The 23,490-nt window shown below is 36.3% G+C and overlaps 1 protein-coding gene across 1 annotated transcript; it reads right to left on the bottom strand.

Annotated features, from left to right (window-relative positions):
• Positions 1 to 13: 13 nt before the first annotated feature.
• On the bottom strand, positions 14 to 22,331 carry far1 (fatty acyl CoA reductase 1). Its single transcript, XM_067379439.1, has 12 exons — positions 22,195 to 22,331; positions 15,423 to 15,643; positions 13,796 to 13,971; positions 12,989 to 13,168; positions 12,665 to 12,842; positions 12,530 to 12,574; positions 12,303 to 12,430; positions 12,114 to 12,181; positions 8,502 to 8,673; positions 4,947 to 5,076; positions 4,636 to 4,763; positions 14 to 2,186 (listed from the first exon to the last, which is right to left on the bottom strand). The coding sequence occupies exons 2-12, from the start codon at positions 15,609 to 15,611 to the stop codon at positions 2,024 to 2,026; spliced, it is 1,557 nt and encodes a 518-aa protein (XP_067235540.1). The 5' UTR covers positions 15,612 to 15,643; positions 22,195 to 22,331; the 3' UTR covers positions 14 to 2,023.
• Positions 22,332 to 23,490: the final 1,159 nt, after the last annotated feature.

Raw genomic sequence — 23,490 nt, 5'->3', positions numbered from 1 at the left:
AAAAATAAGTTCACATAGTTTATTCTTTATTTCTTTTGGTTTACAAATGAAAGGCACCCATTGATTTTTTTTTTTAACCCTCCAATGACTTTTTAATGTGGCAAAAAACATTACATGATATTAAACAAAAAACAAACAGAACAGTACATATAAATAAGGCAGACAAAATGGAAAGAAGGAAACAAACTACACATTTCCTGTCAAGGAAAGGGAAGGGGAAATTATATTACCTTTATAAAATGCTGAGGGAAATGAAAGGAAGTGATCTGTGACAAAAAGACCAATGATGCCTAATTTTACCCATCACAAAGAAAACTAACAACTTATCGTTGACTACTATATTTTACATTGCAATATATTTTTCCTTTATTTTACCCTATTTTGGGGTAAAAAAAATACTCTTGATAGGCCCTGAATACACAACTTGTTTTCAAAACTTACTATTCCACTCAAACTCCCACATAAAAATACAGATCCTGATAGAAGCGCTGAAATGAAGGCAGGGATAATTTTTATCAGTTCTTTAAACCATTAATATAAAAGACAGAATAGTTAATCTATAATCCACACAGTTAGTAACGAGCCATCAACTAGCATTTCCTGGTATTATATTAAGCTGTGCAAAGAGTTCGGCTGGTAAGTAACTTGACATTAATTGTGATCCGAAGCACGAGTGACCATAAAAGCAGCTTTTGCATCTCTTCTTTTCACTTGTCAAGCAACCACTTCCTATTTATCTCAATCATGGAAAACACTTGGTAGCAGACAATGTTAAATTACAGTGTTTTATCTAAATACAAGTACAGAAATGGTTTAGAAAACATACATCCATTAGCTCTTTCACATTACATCAACATTCATACAGGTCACAGAATAAATCGGGTGAAAAAAGGAAAGGAAAACTCAATCCAGTTAAAATGAACCGTCACCCTCTGATATGGAATCGAAGCGCTGAAGAACGTAAAGACGCTATAAATTAGCATAAAGCTTATACGCGAGTTTTGAAAGTCGACATATTTGTTTTCTTTAGCGATTTACGCAAAATATAACGTTTTATGTACAAACGTCCATTACCTGAACACTAATAAGTTATGGCGAGAGATAATAATCGTGCTTCATTCGTGAAACTTGAGCGGAACGAAACTCGAAATTGTTTGTTAAACAACATCAATTCAAAACCGTTCTGCTCATGTTTATTAATGAGGCTCATTATTCATAAAAGGCAACAGGTTTAAGCGTGTGAAAACCCGAGGCTTGCGTTTTCTAGCATTTTTGGGGGAAAACGGACAAGCCTGCTTCATTAATATCTCAAAAAATGATTGAATAAAAGCGACTGATTGCTTTCACAAAAACAAGAGACCCCCAACTTAAGGTCAACTAGCAAAAATTTATTTCAAGATGACATGGAATTGACTAAAGAAGAGTGTGTGAAGACAAACATAAGGCCTGGAATCAGACACTTAAGATTATTTGCTGACACATCAATTACCTTTGTCTTGAAGAGGGTAAGAGGCATTGGAAATAAGTAAGGCAAAAGAGATGAATTTAACAAAGACACTGGGCACATGATGAAGAGAATTTTTGAATTGTAGGCACAGAGCTGAGACAAAGCCATCTCATTTTTTTTTCTCCTTGTGCTTCGTTGATTACAGTTGGAAAGGGGCCACTGCCGGCAACAAGTATGAGCAAGTATGTAAACCATAATAATCAAGCGTCGCCCACAACCTGTTTTGCGTTCAGGAGGTGGAACAGGTACAGTAAGTGCTTAAACACGCTCGGCACGAACGCAGTCGCTCTCATTGTGCTGAGAGAGCTTCTTAGACCTCGAGCCCTGAAAATTCATGCTTTCTACATAGCAGTTGAGTGCAATTGCACCCTGTGATGTTGAGGGCGCACTTGCGCGGGAGGGGAGGATAGCGGATACTATGCCCGTACGCTTGACCCTCAGAGTCCGGAGTGTCGCAAAGCAGAAGTGTGTGCATAGCCGTCGGGAGAGGGGGGGGGAAGGACAGTTGGGGTGGATTCAGTATCTCATGGTGCTGGAGGCTCTGAAATAGGAGAGGAACTTGAAGCACAAGCTGACGACGAAGTACCAGATGTTTCTGGCCATCTGTGAACGGGCGATGAAGATGCGCCAGATCAAAACTACCAAGATGGTGTTGAAAGTATAGCGAATGTTCCGCAGCCTACAGGAAAACAAAACAAAAAGGGGAAAAAAAATTCATATCTTTTTTTAGTGTCATCTCCACTTAAAATGTATACTTGACAAGTCGATAATTATAGAATCTTAATATCAGCCATAAAATGAAAATACCATTTTGTCTAAATAGATTAAAGAAAACAAAAAATGAAATCAATTATTTGAAATGCTGAATTTAGGCATCAAAACATTATAATGTACAGTATTTATTTTGAGATTTGACAATTCCTTTCAGTTTCGATTCTATTTAACAGTGTTCTTTTTTTTTTTAAAGACGTGAGCATTAGGCCATGTTCAGACTGCCAGCAAAATTTTTTGGCATATCCAGACTTTATTTTTCAAAGTCTAGACAGCAAAAAACAAACAAACATGAAACCGTATTTTTTTTCCAAATCTGTTTCAAACCACATATGGAGGTGGTTTGAAATGCGATTTCAATCAGATTTTCACAGAAACGTCTCAGTCTGGATGCTCTGGCTGCTCAAATTGGATTTCAAACGGTCTTGTTCGTCACTCTTAATGAGACACAATGATAAACATCAAAACTTGAGACGGAAATGTCAGAAGTATTCACATGGTGTTCAAATGGTATGTCCAAAGATTTCGGCATTTTCCTGTGTGACGAAGGAGTATGGAAGCTTGTTTCCACCACTGTATAAAAATAAAAAAGGTAATTGACTTTTTTTTTATCTCAGAATTGCACGATATAAAGTCGCATTTGCGTGTTATAGTCAGAATTGTGTGATATAAAGTCGCAAATGCGTTTTATAAAGTCAGAACTGCATGATACAAAGTTGCAATTGTGTGTTATTAAGTCAGAATTGCGAGATAGTCAGAATTGCGAGATATAGTCAGAATTGCGTGATATAAAGTCAGAATTGCGAGATATAGTCAGAATTGCGAGATATAGTCAGAATTGCGAGATATAGTCAGAATTGCGAGATATAAAGTCAGAATTGCGAGATATAGTCAGAATTGCGAGTTATAAAGTCAGAATTGCGAGATATAAAGTCAGAATTGCGAGATATAAAGTCAGAATTGCGAGATATAAAGTCAGAATTGCGAGATATAAAGTCAGAATTGCGAGATATAAAGTCAGAATTGCGAGATATAAAGTCAGAATTGCGTGATATAAAGTCAGAATTGCGAGTTATAAAGTCAGAATTGCGGGATATAAAGTCAGAATTGCGAGATATAGTCAGAATTGCGGGATATAAAGTCAGAATTGCGGGATATAAAGTCAGAATTGCGAGATATAGTCAGAATTGCGAGATATAAAGTCAGAATTGCGGGATATAAAGTCAGAATTGCGGGATATAAAGTCAGAATTGCGGGATATAAAGTCAGAATTGCGGGATATAAAGTCAGAATTGCGGGATATAAAGTCAGAATTGCGAGATATAGTCAGAATTGCGAGATATAAAGTCAGAATTGCGAGATATAGTCAGAATTGCGAGATATAAAGTCAGAATTGCGTGATATAGTCAGAATTGCGTGATATAGTCAGAATTGCGTGATATAGTCAGAATTGCGTGATATAGTCAGAATTGCGTGATATAGTCAGAATTGTGTGATATAGTCAGAATTGTGTGATATAAAGTCAGAATTGCGAGATATAAAGTCAGAATTGCGAGATATAAAGTCAGAATTGCGAGATATAAAGTCAGAATTGCAAGATAAATTCAGAATTGCGAGATATAAAGTCAGAATTGCGAGATAAATTCAGAATTGTGAGATATAAAGTCAGAAGTGTGAGATATAAAGTCAGAATTGTGAGATAAAGTCAGAATTGTGAGTTATAAAGTCAGAAGTGTGTGATATAAAGTAAAATGAAAAATTTGCAATTATCTTTTTCTTTTTTTCCATAAGTTTTGCATTGCAACTCAATAGGGCGCTTATTTGAAGAGCGAGATGATGCATCTCCATTTTTCCTGCATCTGTTTTGAAAGCCTCGTCACATACGTGGGCACGCCTATGCCGTTACCAAAGCAATCCATGCAGATAGTTTGGTTATGCACAAATCTTATTTGGTCACTTGCAATTTTTTTTTTTTTTTCCCCCTTTTCTTTTCTTAACGCCATGCCAGCTTCTATGGCTATATTCATGGCGAGAGATGTTTATTAAAAAAAAAAAAAAAAAAAAAAAAAAGGATTTACTTGGTTAAAACCCTCTTCAAAAGAATCAACAGAATGAAACAATTTTGATCACTTGCAATTAATAGTTCAGACAGTTTGCCTAAAAATACCTGATTTGAGAAAAAAAAATCCAATTTGCCAGGAGTCTGAACATAGCCTCAGATGATGAAAAATTAGATACGCAATATCAACTGATAAAAATAAATTTGAAAAAAAATCTCTAATATTGGCCAGTAAACAATACGGCCCCCTCTAAAAAAACGAACTAACTGTGTTAACCGAGAGAACTTCAATACTTACTTGTTCAAGTGTTTGCGTGCCGCTGGGAGTCCTGACAACTCTTCGTTGAGAACATACTTCTTAGTGCCCATGCAGTAATTCTCCATGTACTCTGCCCAGTGTAACTGCCTGACGTCAAAGTTAAATACCTGAGCAGAAAAGGACAAGCATTGATAAAAGTCAGAGATGAATTTGAATGAATGTTTCATTCACAAAAGACAAAACCTCAGATTTTCAAACTGTACTGACACAATTTTCACAGTCACAGATGCGACTGATTTAACTGTGCCAACGGCAGACTGTGAGTGTATTAATAGTACATATACACACACCTTCTTGTCCTCAGCTCCCATCTGGTTCATGAGCATGGTGACGTTGTCCGTGTTCCACACCCACGAGTGGCTAGTGAAGTACTCCAGCACCATCATGGCCTTGTGCAACCGAGTAATTGTCTTCATCATCCTGCGTCGCCACGGAAACAACGCAGGGAGTAAGCGGGAGAAAAGTACAGACACATATCATCAGATGAGCATTGAAGGGGGCTGGAAGTGGAGTTTATGCCTTTTTTTTCTCATTTAATCCCTGAAAGGGCATACGGTTTAATGAGAGCAGATGGTGACAGACTACATAAGTAGTTTTAAGAAACCACAGCTTGTAAATGACTTTGGCAATAGCAGCATAACATTTAATTCTATGCCATGTTTTATTAAATAAAAAAAAAAATTGGTTATTAAAGAAGCCCATTTCTGCCCTCAGATTAAAGATAAAACGGGTAACAGTCAGATCAAGTTTAAATTTGAAATATTCACATGGTTAGATAAAAAGTCACAATTAAAGTTGTAATTATAAAATGTCAATTCACATTGTCAGACATTAAAGTAATAAGTATGAGAAAAATTTGCATCTTTTTTTTTTTTACTATGAGGAAAAAACAGGCTTCCATTGGTTAGCTTTTCCAAATATAGTAAATAAAGTAAAAAACAAAAAAAAAAAACAAACAAAAAAAAACCTATGAAGCCCCTAAAGCGACCTTTGCAAAAAAAACAAAAAAACAAATTATATATATATATAAAATTACACACACACAGACTTTTTATGTGTTTCCAATTTATGTATAGGTTACTATAACCTATTTCCTTTGTGCGTCACTGCCATCTTTGAAGAAAATGAGAGCATGGATGTGCATTAATTAATAGAGATCTATTTGTTCAAAATTTGACTTTCATTAGGGAAGTAACTCTAATATCAAGGCTTTATGTCCTCTTTAACGCATCCTCTGTGGCGGCCAAGAAACTGCGCCACGAAATGGGCTTATGCCGCAATAGGGCTGTGTGCATTGTCCTATTTGCCAAGTTTGAGGCCATAAAAAACTGGTACAATGAAAAGTGCTCAAAATTTGGCTTTCATTAGGGCAGTACCTCTAATTTCAAGGCCTTACATCCGCTTAAATTTAACCCTGTGGTGGCCGAGAAACCACACTGTGAAATGGGCTGATGGAGCAATAGGCAGCTCAGTGTGCATTGTCCTATACGCTACATGTACTGGTTCATAAAAAAATTGGCACAGTAAAATGTGGATACAGTAAAAACATGTGTGTGCACGCAAGTCTGTATATTTTTGCAAAGGTCCCTTTAGGGAAGGGGTGTCCAATCCTGCTCCTTTAGGGCCACTGTCCTGCAGAGTTTAGCTCCAACCCCAATTAAACACACCTGAACCAGCTGATCAAGGTCTCACTAGGCATATTAGAAACTTCCAGAAAGGTTGGAGCTAAACTCTGCAGGACAGTGGCCCTCCAGGACACCCCTGCTTTATGGGTTCCATAAAATCAATAAATACTTCTCAATTAGTCAATTTCTTCAAACCATTCATCATCATTTGATTCAGGTTAGATCCCACTGCAGCACTGAATCACAAACCTTTGGTAAAAACAACTGTGGATTCCCATTATGGTTTGGTTGAGCAAAGTTCACACGGTTAAAAGACACTGAAGGATCTTGGAGGGCACCTGGGCGCATTTTTGTACTTGAGATTCTTGATGATTCTTACTGTTTGTTTCTTTGTGTACATCTATAAACCGTACCAGATGTAGACCAAATTTTATCAGGCCTTATATAACAAAGCACTGTTGAAGTTGAATGAAAATATCCAGAAACGCCCAGTTTCCCATCAAGATCGGTTGGATAGGGGATGACTACATGCAACGTATTAGAACAACAACTTTTAAAGATCAATTTCAAACCTTCTCCAGATACCAAACACACCTACTCCCTGCAATTAAAAGCATTTTTGGATGAATGAATTAAATATCAAACTTATGCTTCCATCTTATTTTTTATGTAAAATTAGAAGGACAGATCCTAGTGGATTAAACTGGGGGCTTTCAAAACTTTTATTGCCAAGGTCCCCAAATATGACCCCCTTTGCGAAGGACCAGCGTTTTAATAGATGTAGGCAGCTGTATATTTTATGTCCAAAGAAGCAGTTATATTGTGTGAAAAAAATATTAAAACAAACAATTAGACATTAATTAATAATTAAATAAGCATCAAATATTCTCTGGAAAATATGTATTTTGGATTACATTGACAATCTTTTTTCTACCCACTATTAGAGGAAAGTTGGATAAAGATACACATTTTTAATTCAACAGATTAAAAATCTTAGAATTAAAATGAAATCGTAATATAAAATAATAAAAAAAAAAAAACATTTTGACATTTCACCTTTTTGTGATTTTTAAAAAGATATGTATAATATATAATTTTTTAAAAAATATTTACATATTTTTTTTTTTTTTAAATATAGCTATTGATAAAATATTTAAATATATACTATATAATAATTAAAATATATTTATTTTTTAAATATACTTAAAAAATATTATAAAATTTGTAGGCGTCTAGGACGCCAATTTGAAAACCCCCATCTTAAACCAATTCCTAGAGCAGGGAGTTTGGTACCTGGCCCCATTGCTTACTTATGAGTGCTGTTCTCTGATCAGTTTGGCTTTTTTGACATAAAACTCTAGCGTGAACCATCCGTATCTGATCTGAGCGGAGCACTCCGACTTGCTTGGTGAGTACAGGCTGTGTTGATCAAACCATCATTCCCAGCTTCCACTATGTTTTCATGTGCTACAAGAGCAGACCAAAAGACCTCTCTTGAAGACTTAATGGCATGGCTCAGAAGAAGAAAACCAACATAAGATAAAGATGGAATTATGGGATGGATCCATCTCCGTTTCCAAAAAAAAAAAAAAAAAAAAAAAAACGTGCAGGACTCCATGCACTTTAGCGGTAGCCTGCCAGCAGCGTTTGTCCAATGCCATGAAGTCGAGCAGACAGCCAGGCTGGGCGTTTTCTTTCCCAGCCCGCCGGCCGGCCGGCCATGCCACACCACGCACCCAACACCCAGTGGTGGAGGTGAGGGAGGGGAAGGGGGAGGATAAAGGGGTAGAAGCGGGTACTGAAGACCTTACCGGGGCTTCTGACCCGTCAACATGAGAAACCCGTCATACAGCAGGGCAGGAAGGGTGTGACTCACTGTGGTCCAGTACTGATTGGTAAAAGGGTTGGATCGCAGGTTAACATTGGGGCGTCTGAAAGCCTGTTCTAAGGGGTTGGTCTTGAACGTCATGTTTATGCAGTACTCTGCGAAAAGGAATACAGGCATACAACATACGAGAGCATTTTAAACACAGAGCTACACACACACACACGGCTAAGCACACACGTGGACGGGAAGCGTGCAGAACCCAGTCTCCGAGTGGGTTATGCATCCTTGCCCAAGACACGGAGAACGACACGTGATGGCTAGACCGAGCGTGGAGCAGGAAGCGTGGGGGAGGAAGCGTGGGGGAGGAAGCGGGACGAAGCGGTTGGATTTACCTGGGCTCTCTTCCTGACATCCTGAGGAAGAGATCATATAGGAATGCTGGCGCCTTGTGGCTTACAGCAATCCAGTACTGATTGATAAGGTGATTGGTTGTGAGATTTACATTTGGCCGCCTGAAGGCCTGCTCGAGGGGGTTCCTCTTGAAAGTAGATGTAACATGGTACTCTAAGAGACAAAAACGGGTTCAACAGTAAACGGCACAGATGCGCATGACTTTGTTCAGGGTTAAAAAGAAACATTTTGACCTTTTCTGGGGTTTTTCTTCTATTCTTAAAGATCAGGGTTATTTAATTAGCATAGCATTAAGGCCTCGATATACTTCAAGTGAAGTTCTTTCTTGTTCTTCGTTGAGGGGTAAAACGAAGTTTGAAATACATGAGCAGAGACTGTAATCGAACATCTGACGCCGCCCACACTGCTGAGAGTGAAATACAAAATAAACAACAAAATTATGAAACTAGCAAGGATTTTTTAATAAAGCATAACAAAAGCATCTGATCATGGCAATGTGGATATGTTTGTTTGCACGAGCTCTGTAATTCGGCACTCCGGTAAAATCACGTCGCGTTTATAACACTTTATAAAAGAGATTGCTTAAAATCAAGCAGCTTTAATGTATTAAACAGTCTCTCATTTCATCAGAAGTACAACTTCATGTTCCAGCGTTCATGTTTTCACTCGCGGACGTCTGACTTATACGGACTCGAGAGGAGAAATGAACTGGAAAAGATTTTCCGAGTGAAAGAAGGCGGAGCCTCAGCACACACCTACCTTACGTAATGGCCATGGTCCAACGGTAGTACGAAGGTGTTTACCAGCCGAAGCAAACTTTTCCAGAAATTCCAGATGTTTGCAAGCTGTTTCGGCCTGATTTTGTTCAAAATTATGTCAGATCAGTTCGTTCTTCGATTTCATTTGAAGTATGTCGGGGCCTTTAGGATCATGTTTAAAGCATCATCCCATTCATATTGTAAAATTCATCTTAGTAATTAGCCAGGGCTCAACAATGACCATGACGAGAGTTTTCGGTCCAGTTAACAGAACTGTAATTTATTTTTAATTAATAAAAAAAAGATAAAAATTATTACAAAAAATATACTAAATACTAATATAATGTGATTGGATGATGTGTATATATATATACACATACATACATACATATATATATTAGTAGTCAACATTTGAAGTGGATCAAAACCCTGCATCAAAGTTGTCCTAAAACCTTCTTCTTTGTCCTAAAACTTGGGACAACATTGATTGATTGATTGATTAATATATATATATATATTATATTATATATATACACACACACACACACACACACACACACACACACATTTATTTAACATCTTTTGTTGTTTTATTAACATTCATGACAGATAAATATTTAATTAGGTTACTGTCCCTTTAAGACTTAACCAACTGCATTTACGTGAGATACTCCACACGATGGACTTTTTGACCAATGAGCCGCAAGAACTGATTGCGCACTGTCTGAGAGAACCAGGATAGCGCGCTTCTGGTCTATGTCATTCAGCACGATTCCGCCTATCCCGCCTTCACTAATCTTTAACGAATTGTGATAGGATGGTAATTTTGTTGTATGACGAATTGATTGGGCAGTTCTTGCGTAACAGAACACTACTACTACTACTTGTTCTATGAATACCCAGTTGTAACAAAATTTTAGGATAGATGAAATATGGGACAAAACATGATTTTTTTTAAGTGGGGACACTAAATATAGAGCTGAAATGCAGGACTGTCCTGGGAAAAACAGGATGTCTGGTCATCCTAACTTTGATGAACTTTTTTTGATCCACTTCAAATGTTGACTACTTTATCATTATTTTTTTTTTACTTTATAATTTTTACTTTATTATATATATATAATTTATTATGTATCAGACAGAATTGTTTTTGTATATTTCATAAATCAAGATAATACTTATTAAACAGTTACAACAATTTGGTATGTATATATTATATATATGAAAATGTGAACTAGTCTGACTGAGCCAGCAGGGGGAAAAAAAAATGGAAAAAAGAAAGAAATCCGTATTGCTGAGTCCTTTGGATTGCTCCAACTGCAACCCAATGCTGATTATAACTAAACATTCATTTGTATATTAACTAATTAATCAGGGATGAAATGGTTCCAGTAGAAAATGTGAACAATATGGTTCAGTACACTCTTGTACCATGGTTCATCTAATGTCTCTAATATCTATTTATATCTGTAAATAGATATAAATATTTTCAGTCTCACTGAATGTCAGTCACTCATCACAGTGATAGACTGAGTCAGACCTGTTTTAAGAGTTCACTAGAGACATGTTTGTTGTGCAAACAGTAACAATGACATTGACACGTATTCCAACAAAAGCTTAGTTAAAAGGGAGTTGCGTCACTCGCCCTACACATGGTAAACAAATCAGACACCAAGTGTTCTCTCATTTTATATATTTATACAAAAAAGAAAAAACATATACGGCACATTTTGTGGTATGTTAGATGCAATTAATCATGATTAATCGATTTGACAGCCCTAAATAAAATAAAATAATTCATAATATAATATAATATAATATAATATAATATAATATAATATAATATAATATAATATAATATAATATAATATAATATAATATAATATAATATTACGGAAGAGGATTAGGGCCAAGCAATAATAAAAAAATAAAACCATCTTGAGATTAAAGTTGTTAAATTTAGAAAAAAAAACCTTGTTGAATTTCGAGAAAAAAGTCGAAATAAAATGTTGAGAATAAACTCGTTACATTACGGGAAAAAAAGTTGTTAAATTACGAGAACAGATTTGTTAAATTACGACTTTATTCTCATAATTTAATGAGTTTCTTCTCAACATTTTATCTAGACTTTTTTCTCGAAATTTAATGACATTTTTCTCATAATTTAACAAATTTGTTCTCGTAATTTAACGACTTTTTTCTCGTAATTTAATGACTTCATTCTCAACATTTTATCTCGACTTTTTTCTTGAAATTTAACAACTTTAATCTTGAGATGGTTTTATTTTTTTTATTATTGCTTGGCCCTAATCCTCTTCCGTAATAATATAATTAATATAATATAATATAATATAATATAATATAATATAATATAATATAATATAATATAATATAATAAAATATAATAATGGATCAAGATTTACTTTGTTTCCATGTCACTTTTTCCATTAAAGTGATAAAAAGGAAAAAATAAAAATGGATTGCTCATAAAAAAAAATACCACTACACCAATCATAATTCATCTACTAATGGTTATCATAACTCATTCCTCCCCACCCTACTTCATTTTAGTGGAAACCTGAAAACTTGCTTAAGTCTCAATTTTGAAATCCAAGTTAAACTCGTTCCCATAAAATACAGAGCAAAAGAATGAGCCAGCTAACGCCCATAATATACATGTACGCATGTTCAAACATGACAAGCTCATTTATTTAACAACACAAGTTCTTCGATTTGTACGTCGAGAGCAAAAATGAAATGGGGAAAATGAAGCACTGAAGGCCAATGTGGACATTTGAGTCATGCAGCGATTTGTTTAAAAAAAGTGATTCATACCAACTTCACCCCAGTGAAAAGGATTGATCCCGCCTGTTGTGCAGTTGTACACCAACATATTTCTCGGCCTGCAATGGAGAAAAACGACACTATCAGAAAACTAGCGGAATCCATTCCATGACTTTATTTTCCAGTTATCTGTGCATGAGGGATTTAGTGTGCCTGTTTGTGTTTGAGTGTTTGTCCGACCTAGCGTGCCTCTGGGAACCGGAATACCAGGCAGCGGCCAAAGTGGTGTTTATGACCACGTCGACTGGCACGAGGTCAGCGACAGCGCTATTTGAAGCCCTCATTGTTCGCAGAATCCCCTTCCCTGCCTGCACAACCAAAAAAAAAAAAAACAGCTTTTAACATCAAGTACCAATAAACATTCATACAAATGCAGTAAAAAGTAAACAATCAAAGTGGGTACTCACAGCGATGAATATCCCGCTAGGGCCATTGAAATTATCAATCCAGCCCTTTGACAGAGTGGAAAAGAAAGAGTGGAGTTCAAAACCCATGCAAGATTTTTTTAATTACGTTGGGAGAATGGAAATGAGCATATTTACAGGAAACGGTTCCTTCCAGCTGGCTCCGACTATAGAGGGCCTGACGATGGCGATATTGAGGTTTCCACACTCCTGCTGGACGAGGTGCTCTGCCAAGGCTTTAGTGTACGTGTATGTGTTAGGCCGCTCACCTAACAGCTTTGGTGTTATTAAAGAGACAAGTTTGTCATCCATCCACCTGTCAGCGTCGTACAAATACAGGAAGTTGAGGGAAAGCAAAAAAGGTTTGCACTAGTTAATCCTCCTTGAAACCGCTTCAATGCTAGCAACATTTTTTTTTTGTTTAAGGATCCAAAGACAAGAAGAGCTTTTGGGAAGACTTACTCAAGTGTGTCTATAAGCTTCTTGTAATCGACAGGAGGTGGATAGACCACCTCTTCGATGAGCTCTCGGTCACAGTGGGCGTAGGCTGTGGAGACGTGGATGAACACCTCCAAATGCTTCATTCTGTGAGCCAAGCTAACCATCTTCTGCGTTGCCAGCACATTCAACTGCATGGCATCTCTGCAGCGAAGGGGACAGAAAAAAACACTGCGGTGACACTGCAGACGCAGAGGATCTGACTATACTGATGTGAACTGCTGCGATTTCTGTAAACCACCTGACCAAAAAATATTATCTTATCATGATAATTTGCAATAACTATAGTTTCAGTCTTTCAACTTACTGAGTCATTCAAATAAGTCAATGTTAAAGGGAACCCCTGGTGTTAAGACTTGTATGGCTTAATATAATGTAAACGATGTCTCTTACTGAAATATGCAATTTAAGATTTACGTTATTTTAAAAAATCCCATGACATATTTGGACCGATTTGGACAAGGAGTGGTAAAAATGTAATTATTGCATGTAATATGCATGTGCGTGACGTCACAAATTTGAGTTTTTGTAGTTTTCTAAAACTTGCACTTTGAAACCCATTTTTGAAAGTTTGCGTTTTCAGGCCCCCAAAATGCCATTGTCATGTAAACAATTGGCCAAAATGCATCAAAAGTTTTCCGTTTTTAGTTTTTAGTGTTGTGTAAACGGTCCCTCAGTTGCTTCCTGTGATGTAAACACCTAAATAATCTGAAGCATCTAAACTTGTAGCTGTAGATTTGTGCCGTCCTGTGGGTGGAGATTATGGCTTACTTCAGAGGCTCGTTGAAGCGGATAGTGGCAGCGCAGTGAAACACCATGTTAACGCAGCCCGTGAGGGTTTCCTGGTCTTTCGTGCTCAGATCCAGATCTGGCTGAGTCAGGTCGCTATTGACTGCCACGATCTTCTCTGCAAAATCGGGCTGCTCCTCCCGCAGCCTGTCAAAAAGCTGAAACATCCAAAGGCTCAAGATTACTTTCACCATCATCACATATCACAGTCAGCGATATGAATTTCTGTCACGCACAACCTGTGAAACAATGTTATCAACATTACCTAGATATGGCCAGATGTTCTTATAATAACTGTGTAAAGAGCAAACAATAACACTGTGTAAAGAGCAAACTAGACTTATCAGAGCAATCTACAGCGTTCAAAGCTTCCTGAGAGTCACTGCAAATCTATATGCTCTGATGTCACATTGATGTGATCTAAATATTGCATCTGTGGCTTAGTCATTAATCCCTCCTTTTAAATATTAAGATGATTTCAACTGCATTAAGAGAATCCAGAAGCTGAAAACTCCTTAAAAAGATCGTTTTATGCTGCATCTCATCAGACTTTTGAGGAACATTTTTTTCCCTAGAGGAAACCTATAAATAACTATAAAACAACTACCCATAATTAGGACTTGACAATATACTATATATACTACATTCACAATAAAAAGGCAATTAAATAATAATGTAAATTACAATTATTAATGCTTTTTATGTGCCTGTTAAGCAAACTAACGGCATTGTTAATAGCATGACTAATTTCATGATCCCTTCTTGTCTTAAAACATTTTGATATTCATCAAACTTCAAAAAATGTCTTTTTTTACATACAAATATGATGTATATGGACATCAATACTGAACATCAATGTCATTTAAAAAAATTACCATGCATTACAATAATTTACTGATGTAAAAAATAACAAAAAATACAATCCAGTTTGTCAGCATAAAAAATAATCAGTGCAGTTGTAAACTAAAATTTTTTTTTAGTAATTGAAAAAGATGAAATATACAAATATTAGATGAAAACTTAATTAAATGATGCTAAAAAACAGAGTTGAAGTACTAAAATGACTAAAACTGAAGCTAAAATAAAAAAACAAGCTAAATAGAATAACAATATCTAATAAAATAATAAGAATGACTAATTAAAATGATAAAAAAAGCACAATTACTAAATTAAAAATGAAAACTGAAAATATAAAATAGGCTAATTCAAAATATTAATAAATACTATAATATATAAATAATACTAAAATAACACAGCAAATAATTGTATTTGTAAAGAAGACTCATTATCATTTCATTATCCATGAAAACTTTGCTTGCATAACTCCTTAAATATTTTTATTAAAAATAGGAGCAGTAGAACTGTAATAGATTTAACTTTAGATTCACTTCTTGAATTAAACATTTTGATTACAACTTGAAATTATTGTTCACTTGATTAAAAATAAAAATAAAAATCAGTTCAAATGCTGAAAAAAATACATGCTTTTATTTTCTACATCGCCTTGCTTTATGCCAAATGTATAACTCAGAAAACTAAAATTAAAAAGACTAAAATTGAGAAACAAAACCAAGGTCTCCAACAATCTTCCAGGCCTGCACTTACTCACCTTGCAGTTGATCATGTCAGCGATACGGGCATCGGGTGCCTGTCCTGCTTTGGGCCGGACAAGCACATAGACAGCTTTGACACCGGGACAGGAGCGTAGCAGTTTCTCCAGAAGTACTTTCCCCATAAAGCCTGTGGCCCCTGTGATGAGAACATTTTTCCCCTCGTAGTACTCTGGAATGGTGACCATCCTGAGTGCACCTTCCCTCCTCTGTTACACCCCTGAAAAAGACCAAGAGAAACATTGCCACACTGCAAATATGCACACATTTCACAAGGGATCTCACCCAAATAGAGAACTGTAAAGAAGCTCAAAGCCGTTGCTTCAGAAATCGTGTAGTTTCGTCAGTCTGCGGTTTATATTTCATGGAGGTTACTTCCTTCCTATCCTGACAAGATCTCAGTCCACGATTACTGCATGACATTTAAGTCTTAATTGCCTGAGACTTTTGAAAAATGTGTAATGCACTTGAGAGCCGCCTATATCCATGAAATATAAACCGCAGACTGACGAAACTGTATTGTATTACTATCCCAGACCGCAGCTGGGTCAATAAAAGTGCTTCTAAATGGCCTTTAGGTGCATCGACAGAAAATGTTTTACATATCACCAATTGATTGGACTACTTTAATGGCGTAATAAAATCACAAAAAAGTGGAAAAGAAAGAGGAGTTCAAAACCCATGCAAGATTTTTTTTTAAATTACATTGGGATAGTAAAAAACTTTTTTATTATCCTTATCTATTCTTATCAGTTGTCCACTGATAACAAGCCAATACAGTTCATCCGCAGCAGATACTGGGTTAATATGTAATCAAATAACAGTACAGATTTTTTCTACTTGCCCGTTAGTATTCACATGCACTACTGTTCAGAAATTTGTTGTCAGTGGGAATTTTTATAAAGATTTTTATCATTTTTATTTTAAAATAAGAAAAAAAAAAAGTTGTCACCAAAAAAGTCATTCGGTTTTACCAAAATTTTGGTTTTACCGAATGACAATATTTTCAAAAAATGCTAACAGGCTGATATCTAGCTAGCTAACATAAGAACAATCAAACATTTTATATTTAGTACAAGTTTTTAAAATATTACTACATTTTCCATGTTTTATAGCGGTTGTACCGAATGACCTGGGTAGGGTTGCACCAGCCGTTCGTAAGTTCTTTCTTAAATTGGAACGTAAAGTCCACACTAGTGGCTTAGTTACTACTAACTAGTTTGTAACTAACTCTGTACTTTATTTGGTTGCACCATTTGTTCAGGCAGAACGTAGCTAGTAGCTCGTAAGGTCTCCGTAAAGTAATGCGTAGTCGCATAATATGACGTTTACCTTCAGTTATCCTTCAAATACAGGAGCAGAAGTTGTTGAAATTCCGTGAATTTCAGTTTATCCTTCATTCTGACTTATTTTGCCTCACGTAGCTAACAGTAAAAATAAGTTCCCATTAAATATAATAGCCTACTACTTAATCATAAATGTTTTTATATGTAAATAACATTCAGAAACTGTATTTGAAACGAAATTAATAAGGATCAATAAATAAAGACTGAAACAACAACAAAAACATAAGAAATTACATTTATTGATTATGACTGATTTTATTTGACATGCACAACACGGAGTGATAGGACCGATGCACACAGCGGTGCGCTGTTTAACGGATTCGTGTTGAAGAGTGTCTAACAAAGTAATTTTTTCACATGATGTTCTCTCTCTTAAAATTTAAGAGAGTGTAAATGTCAGCAGCATCTTATATGTGTAAAGAATGAAGTCTGTCAGGTAAAACAAGAGCTTATTGATGCAGTTCAGTCAGTCTGCTATTTTATTCCAACCGTTACTCCTGATAGGAGGCTTCCGTAAATATTTAGTGTATACGTAGAGTTACGCTTCAACTAAGTTTAATGGTGCAACACAAAAATATTTAGTAGTGCGTAAGTTGTAACTTAGTGCCCATTTACGTGAAAACTAGTCTACGTTGTAACTTGCGCACAGCTGGTGCAACTGGCCCCTGATGTTTCGGGACACGCCTATGAGCAAGTGAAAACATGAATTTTTCAAATAGTTAAGAGAGTTAGTTACTTTGCTTCACAACCATGTGGTCCTTTGCATGTGTCTGAATGATGTCACATCCTGTCACAAGATACTGACCGCATGATCTGATCCAAAATGGTCCCTTTATATTGGTTACTCCGAATGACATCAATTAAATTTTTCCAGACATTCTTTCTCATAACAAAGCAACGATTTCTACACATAATTGTAATACCATTTGCACTATGTTGATATATGATGTTATAAAATCATGTCAGAATATAAAAAATATATACATTTATTACATTTTAATCACAAATGAAATGGCTGTATTGGCCTTTGGACGGTTAAACCGAATGACCTTTTGACACTTCAAAATCTTTAAAATACATTTATACGTAGCAAAATATTATTAAAACCTTTTGGATTCAATAAAAGAGGTCTAGTTGTGTACTACATACTTTAGATGGCATATCTTTGTTTTTATTATTATTATTATTATTAAGGTCTTTGGACAAAAAAAAAAAAATGTTTACATTTATAAAACATTTATTATTTAATATATGCAACTTTAAAATACATTTTCCACGCATATAATTTAGTAATTACATAAAAAATACCCTAAATTCTTAAACACTGGAAAATGATGGCATAGAAGAGTAGATTGTATTGCAGTTTAGATAATTTAATCTAGCTGACAAGTTTAAAAAAAAATAAAAAATTGGCAAGCCTAAATACGCATGTAAATGATCAAACAAAAATACAGGATGTGATCTAATCTCACTCAGCGTTTGATCAGAACAATTTTTAGGCTCACTTTAACAATTTACACACGTTCATCCCAATATATGATGTTTCAATCTCACCCTGCCACTTTCTCCCTGATGCATCCAGCCACATCATATGATCCTTTCCGTAAACTTATCAGGCCACTCAGTATAACAAGTTCCCGCTGACTTGTGGGAACGCTGGCCATGTGCTGTTTTGTTTGCTGCATAACACTGGTGCCAAGTTCCACAGCTGCATGCACCCCAGAGTCTGACACTGCATGGCAGCAAATCCTGGGCTGTTTCCAGACTTGCAGGGTAAAATCTGCATCAAAAAGTCGCTTAAAATCTTTTAGTGAAGTGCATGGGTTATTTCGACACACTTGCCTTAAGGGCAAGCAGCCAATCTAGAACTAACGAATGCCGGTTTCATTGTAGGGGTCAGGTGGATTATTCCAGAAGGCGAGACAAGATGTTGTGCAGTGCGATTTCTTTCCAAGAGCCACTCAGCACTTCTGTAACTAAGGACCGAAAGCTGCCTCTGCAGCGACACTGGCATTAAACAGCGTCCAACTAGTCCAGGGAGCAAAGCTAAAAAGGGAGTTCTGAGACAGTGGGCAAAAGACATCAGTCCCTATAGAGAGGCTGGCATTTTATAACCCCGAAAGCTGATCGCTCACCTGAGAAAGAGTGCAAAAAGAACCGATTTGGGGTAGTGTTGTCACTTTGGTACCAAGTCGGTACTGAAATAAAAAAATAATAAAAATAATAATAATAATAAAACACCTCTGATTGGCCATTGTGTTCATGAGCTCAACAGATACGTCTGTGATTGTCAATGCTTCAAAAACACGTTTTAAATAGACATCTTACACAAATACACAAGGGAGCATTTGAAAGCAGGCATCTATCAGCAGATATATTAGGGATATTAGGGATTCCAAATATATCCGCCTGCTTTCAAACGCTCCCGTGTGTATCTATGTAAGCACTCAAAAAAGCGTCAAAGATGTCTATTTACAACAAGTTTTTGAAGAGTTGTTCATTGTAGCCAATCACAGACATATCTGTTGAGCGCATGAACACAATGGCCAATCAGATGTGTTTAGGAATCCACAGCAGTCAAAATACTGGCATCATCACATTTTTAAAATGTCGGTACTTTTGACAACGCCAATCTGGGGTCAACTATGGTCGCAAGTTCTGTCGTCACCAATATAGTTCAATGGAACTTGCAATGCTTTTGAGAAACCAATATCCTATATGGAAACATCTGACATGATCAAGTCCCTTTCAAGTACACCAGATGCAAATTGATCCTAGATCCCACATCCTCAGTTTGAATAATTCATGCGTCACATGGGCAACTGCCGTGCACGCGGGCACCTGAGGAATTGAACTACTGTAACAAGTAAGATGTATGTAAACAAATACCAATGCAATACTGTATCAACAGAATGACTGCGGTCAGGAGTGCTTTAGCATAAAAGCTTTCCATTAGGAGCCTAAATAAAAGTACTCAAGGCTAATGGGATAGAATGTCGTGTGCACAGTAAAACATTACACCAATAGACCTTGGTACTGAAGTACAGAATCAAAGATACAGTGAATAAATTGGTGTTGTCACAAGACTGCACTGCCTTTGCGTCTTGTGATCCTCATTAAAACAACAGTGGGCGTTATAGAGAGAGCGTCCCCTCTCTTATAAGACTACAGAACAAGAATATAACACTTGAGGTAGGGAAAGAGCAGTTCATTGGCTGGACTTGTTGAATGAATACACCTTTACTGAACAAGTCAGTGTTTTTAGTCTGACTCAGAGTGACTATGTATGAGAAAGGCAGAACTGGTGTAATAGACAAATCACATTCGTGAAAAAGAATATGACTAAACCGTGAGAAAAGGGCAGGGTATTTAAGTCATTCAGTTTATCTTGAGAGTTCATCAGATTGACTCCAAGAATTATGTGTAGAGTTGATAAAATGCAAGAAAATGATAAAACTACTTTATTTATACTATATTTTGGAGTCTCTTATTAGTTTTGCAGACATGCAAATTATAATAAAGGATTTGTTTCGTACATGAATTAATGTTTTAAAGGGTTAGTTCACCCAAAAATTTAAATATTGTCATTTATTACTCAACCTCATGTCGTTCCACACCTGTAATACCTTCGTTAATCTTCGTAACGCAAATCAAGATATTTTTGTTGAAATCCGATGGCTCAGTGAAGCCTGCATAGCCAGCAATGACACTTCCTCTCTCAAGATCCATAAAGGTACTAAAAACATATTTAAATCAGTTCATGTGAATACAATGGTTCAATATTAATATTATAAAGCGACGAGAATATTTTTGGAGCGCCAAAAAAACAAAATAACGACTTATATAGTGATGGCCGATTTCAAAACACTGCTTCATGAAGCTTCGGAGCACAAATGAATCAGTGTATCGAACCATGATTCAGATTAGGGCTGACGGATACATCGCATGCGATTGTCACACGCATTTCGTCAGTAAAGCCGGTTCCCTAATTACCGCTAAATCGCCATCACCTGCTTTCAAATGGAGCCGCATTTAATAGACGGAGCCGTAGATCACTGACAAGCTACGCAATATCGCGTTCATATCGCAGATGAATCGCCTTCGATAATGAACGCGATATTGCGTAGCTTGTCAGTGAACTACGGCTGATGAAATGCGCGTGACAATTGCATGCGATATATCGCCCAGCCCTAATTCGGATCGCGCGTCAAACCGCCAAACTGCTGAAATCAGGTGACTTTGGCGCTCCGAACCGATGATTCAACACAAAAGATTCATAACGCTCTGAAACTTCATGAAGCAGTGTTATGAAATTGGCAATCACTATGCAAATCGTTAATTTTTTTTTTTTTTTTGGCGCACCAAAAATATTCTTGTTGCTTTATAATATTAATATTGAACCACTGTACTCACATGAACTGATTTAAATATGTTTTTAGTACCTTTATGGATCTTGAGAGAGGAAATGTCATTGCTGGCTATAGAGGCCTCACAGAGCCATCAGATTTCATCAAAAATATCTTAAATTGCGTTCCGAAGATTAACTAAGGTCTTAGGGGTGTGGAAAGATATAATGTTGAGTAATAAATTACATTATTTTCATTTTTGGGTGAACTAACCCTTTAACAAATCAAATCAGTTGAGTAAATGACTCAATGACTCGCTCAAAACACACAAAAGGAGACGCTTTTGTCGCCACCTACAGGCATAAAGCCGTAAAGTGCAGAAAGAGTGAATGAATGAACGAAACGGCTGAACAATTCTTTTGGAGAGCAGAGTCAAAAGATTCGATGCTCTGGGATGAATCACAATCATGCCCACTACTGAGCCTTGAGCGCGAGCCAAAATGACACATGCGTCACATTTCATAAGAAGCTCACGCGCCTTCTAAAATTTAACCTCACTGGTCGCACAAACTGTAGTGTTTCCTTCCATATGCTTAAAGTGATTTGAAACCATATGGGGAAATGCCATTGAATATTATTACATAGGCCTAATTTCAGACAAGTAATAGTGGAATTCAATATGCATATTTAATAAATATACATTATTCATAAAGAATACACACTGCAATAAAAGTCCAATAAGTTTCAAAAGACATCCCCTTATTTTTCTTTAAATAGGCTACCCACTCTCTATGCGAAACTCTTTATACGAAAAAAACTCTTCATGGTCACCAATTTGAAAAGAAAACAAAGTGCTATTTTTCGATACAATTTCTGCATTTAAATAAAATACAGCTTAAGTATTGCTTTCCAGCGGTGCGTCTTTAGGGGAAGATTTCCTACACACCGGCGCTAAAAACCCAGCATGCGAAAGTGTGCTAACGGCTAGCATTCACTCTCTAAAAACGTGCAAACTCAATTTTGGCCTCAGGAAAAAAGAGGTAGCAAAAAAATTAACCGTAAAGCACGCGAAAGCTTACCTGAGATGTTTAATATATTTTCCCCGCACTATTTTTGCGCGTTGATCCAAGGGTTCTAGTGCTCTATCCAGCAGTGATGGGAAACGCAGTAGAGATGTAGCTTAGCTTCGCTGGAGAGGAACTGTGATGGGTTGCCAGATGATGCGTTTCAGATGAGGACCGACGTCACAACCCACCACACGGGAGGAATAACGTTTTATGTGTAAAAATAATTTTAGCATTATTCATTTTCAGTGTAGGCTATATTCGCTGGTGAGAGTTTGAAAGGATCTGGGAATATATCACACAGTGTATAATGGAGTATCTCCCTCAGAGTATGATTGTAGGGTATTTTCCATAATCCCTCAAGGGAGCATAGTTCCTCTCCAATGTTACTATAAAATCCTATAGCATTAAGCATACATATAGGTCAATCCTTAAAGGATATACAGGCTATAGCCTAGCCTACATATAAGCCACAATGCAGCTAAAAGTAGTATTATAGTCTGCAATATTTGCAAAAACGCATCAAAAATAGCATATATATATATATATATATATATATATATATATATATATATATATATATATATATATATATATATATATATATGGCAATTCCCCAAAAATGAGCGAAATCTGATTTATCAATCACATTTTCTTGTCAGTGTGAACCATTTTCAAGTGACTTCAAGGACAAAATGAATCAGCATCCAGTTACTCAATTACACTGGCTTTTACTGAAGTGTGTCTTATTTCATTTTAAGCTCTTAGAAGCTTTTTAGTAACTACATAATATAGTGAGCAAATCAAGTCACTGGCAAATACTGGGACTGAGGTTAGTGAGTTCTCAACAGAACATGTATGAGGAATCTCCATAAAACAAGGAATTTCAGGTTTTTCTGGCTTCTGCTGTCCTGTGGTTTACTGTGGTTGCCAGGTAACATGGCTCAAATGATTCCCCTGGATATCACTGAACAAAAGAGCATTATATTTTACTTCCAAAACTGTTCTGCAGAGTAAATTTGCATGGAGCGATTGGCTGTTATGTTTGAATAGCATATTTTTTCTCTCTCCCTCAGCTTGCCTTTGTGGTGATTTGTGGCCATGTTTGAATAGACTGAACCTGACAAGTCCGTTTGTTTAAGATTATTTTTGCAAGAAGAATTGCTTAACTGCCTTAAGCGTTTGTTCTCCGAAGACAAAAGCACAAATATGTTGACAATTTTATGACACGACACTCGCACTTGTTTGGTTTGGTGTCGTCAGTGCCATTGGTGAGCTTCCCACTATCATCTTGCAACAATTGTCTTTTGT

Source organism: Chanodichthys erythropterus, chromosome 24, assembly GCF_024489055.1.
Source record: "Chanodichthys erythropterus isolate Z2021 chromosome 24, ASM2448905v1, whole genome shotgun sequence".
Taxonomy (NCBI): Eukaryota; Metazoa; Chordata; class Actinopteri; order Cypriniformes; family Xenocyprididae; genus Chanodichthys; species Chanodichthys erythropterus.
The sequence above is the reverse complement of the archived record's forward strand: the minus strand, read 5'-3'. Positions and strand labels throughout refer to the sequence as shown.